Source organism: Atta colombica, unplaced genomic scaffold, assembly GCF_001594045.1.
Source record: "Atta colombica isolate Treedump-2 unplaced genomic scaffold, Acol1.0 scaffold112, whole genome shotgun sequence".
Taxonomy (NCBI): Eukaryota; Metazoa; Arthropoda; class Insecta; order Hymenoptera; family Formicidae; genus Atta; species Atta colombica.
Window position 1 is genome coordinate 1,088,511 of NW_017259198.1, and position 2,517 is coordinate 1,091,027.

General features: G+C 31.8%; 1 protein-coding gene across 3 annotated transcripts in view; it reads right to left on the bottom strand.

Annotated features, from left to right (window-relative positions):
• Positions 1 to 904: 904 nt before the first annotated feature.
• Positions 905 to 2,517, bottom strand: part of LOC108694083 (RNA-binding protein 24-like) — a 31,205-nt gene continuing 29,592 nt past the window's right edge. For all 3 annotated transcript variants that reach the window (XM_018203375.1, XM_018203373.1, XM_018203374.1), the window contains exon 6: positions 905 to 1,754. In XM_018203375.1, the coding sequence (XP_018058864.1) occupies positions 1,594 to 1,754 (161 nt within the window). In that variant the 3' untranslated portion in view covers positions 905 to 1,593. The remainder of the gene's footprint in view (positions 1,755 to 2,517) is intronic.

Consider the following 2,517-nt stretch of genomic DNA (forward strand, 5'->3'; position numbering starts at 1 on the left):
TCAATAGAAAATTCTTATTCATCAAGGAATTCTAAATTTCGTCACTCGCTTTTCTAAGCATTATTCTAACAGTTCCATTACAGACAAATGCGATCCTTTTTTTTCATTGGAAAAAAAACGCATGAAAATATAACTTAACAACTTATAATACTAAAAATTTTGTTTATTATTAAGTTTTTAAGATCTACTTAAAATTTAACTAAAATTTAAAACCGTCCTCTCCGAAATACCTATCTGAACCATGTAACTTTGGTTCTAAAATTATTACAAAGTTCTCGCATCTTCGATATTTTTAGCGCATTCAATTAACTATGCTCAAGATATATTGTGTGTCAGAGAACATGATTGCTGTGAAGAGAAGTTTCTCGAATAACATCGTTATAAAATTTAACGAAAGTCATTGCGCGAACGAACGCATTTCGATTTAGGAACCATCGACGAAAATGCATAAGAACAAAGAATTATAATACAGAGGAAAAATGTGTCGAATTTAACATTAAACTATATATTGCAAACGGTCCACTCAAACTTTTGAATTAATTTAATACAAGATGAATATATTAAAAGATGACACAAATATTAAGGGAATAAATATAAAAAAAAGTAATATTGATAGTTTGTAAATAACTGTGGAAGCATTTTTTCAGAAAATTAACATTTACAATATGTTAAATTAACACGTATTTCATTCATTTGTCTTAAAATTTATATTTTAAAACACATTATTTTTATGTTACTTATTTATTTACTCATAAATCATCATAAATGTATGTATTTTGACATTAAGAGACTTTGAATATCAATTTCACACAAAATTTTTAAATAATATAATCATATTAAATTAACATTCGAATATTAAAAAATTCAACACAAATTGTTAATACAGAATGTGAGTGGACCGTTTCCAACACAAATACACAATTTTTTTTACTGTATATTTGATAAATATAAATATTAAGTTATGTTTCAAAAATCATAATGTGTTACATTTCGTCCTGTTGTAATATTTTGAATACAAATCTATAATATCAGAATAACGTTATGTTCGAAAGTCAATAAGATCGTTCGCGCACATATGAATATGGAAACAAAATAGTAAGTCTCTCTTTCGGCTCTCAAGTTCTGAATCACTTGCACGTCGAGGATCGCTTTCCCAAACGAGCAAACATCAGCTCATTATAAATAATTATAATCGTAAATCTAAAAATTGTTGCGTCTTTTCTAAAATTCCGCGATATGTTGGTCGAGCGCACCAGTATCTATGGGAGAAGGGAGAGGAAGATTAGATCGGGGAGGCGAAAAGGGAAGAATATAGTTATCGTTAGCGAGAGAAGTTGTGGGTCGCCAATTCTGACGGCTTTGTCAAAGCTCATCCTCTTCGCCTCTTACGGTTCTCGCGGGTGGTATTTCGATACATTCGCGAGACGTGATCAGGAACATACAGAAATCTTGAAAAATAACTAATATCGAGGAAGATGATGAGCTAATCCCCGAAGACAATCGAGGATCGAATGTTTCGTGCAGCTCTGCTGCCCGTTTCTCGTACGTAAAAGGCTTAGCTGCAACTGTCTCGAGCGGTCTAATGTTAAAGCTTTATTGCAATCTGGCCTCCTGAGGTGTTGTCTGATACGGCAAACCCGGGAAAGCTGCTCCAGCTGCCGTTGCCGCCGCTGCTGCCGCTGCTGGCAGTCCTGCAGCACCTGGCAAAGTCGCATACGTATACGGTGCCACATAACCCGCTGCGGCTGCGTTAGCTGCAAAAAGACAATTTTCCATGAATATTACGTACATTGAAAGAAAAATGCATTAAATTTCAATAAATATTTGCTTAAATAATATCAGTTGAATATTTACTAAACATAATCACATATTTGTTTGGTACAAGAGAGTCATTAATATTTAACTATTATTAATGTTTATTATATATTTAGCAGATATTTTCGTGAATAAATTAGTATACTAATATAATAACTTAGTACTGTATTCAATTAATTATTTATTAAAATTTAGTACATTTTTCTCTCAATATTCAGCATAATATTTAATCTTGTAACTATTTCATTGGAACTTTTATCATAAAATTTTCATTTATAAATTCGTCTAAAGTTTTACATAAGAGATAACACAATCTAACGTACATGTACAAAAATATCGTTCCTCTTGACATAACAGGAAAAGCATTTGCAAGCGATTTGTGCGCGTTGTAAATTTTATTTTGTGCCTTAGTTTTTTCCTTATAGTGCTATTCGCTTGTATATAATACGTAAAGCGGATAGTGCTTTCTCTCGTTGACCACCATCATTTACCGCGAGAACACCGCCACCATCACCACAGACAGCGCAGACTGACAATATATTATGCATCAATTTTATAGTTCATGAAGCACATGCACAATATTTTTAGCTTGTTCATTGTTCACCCATTTTTGAGCATCAAACAATGAAGAGATTTCGTGCACGAACGTATAATGTTAACATAAAAAATATATATAGTTATTTAATCTATACTATATATATA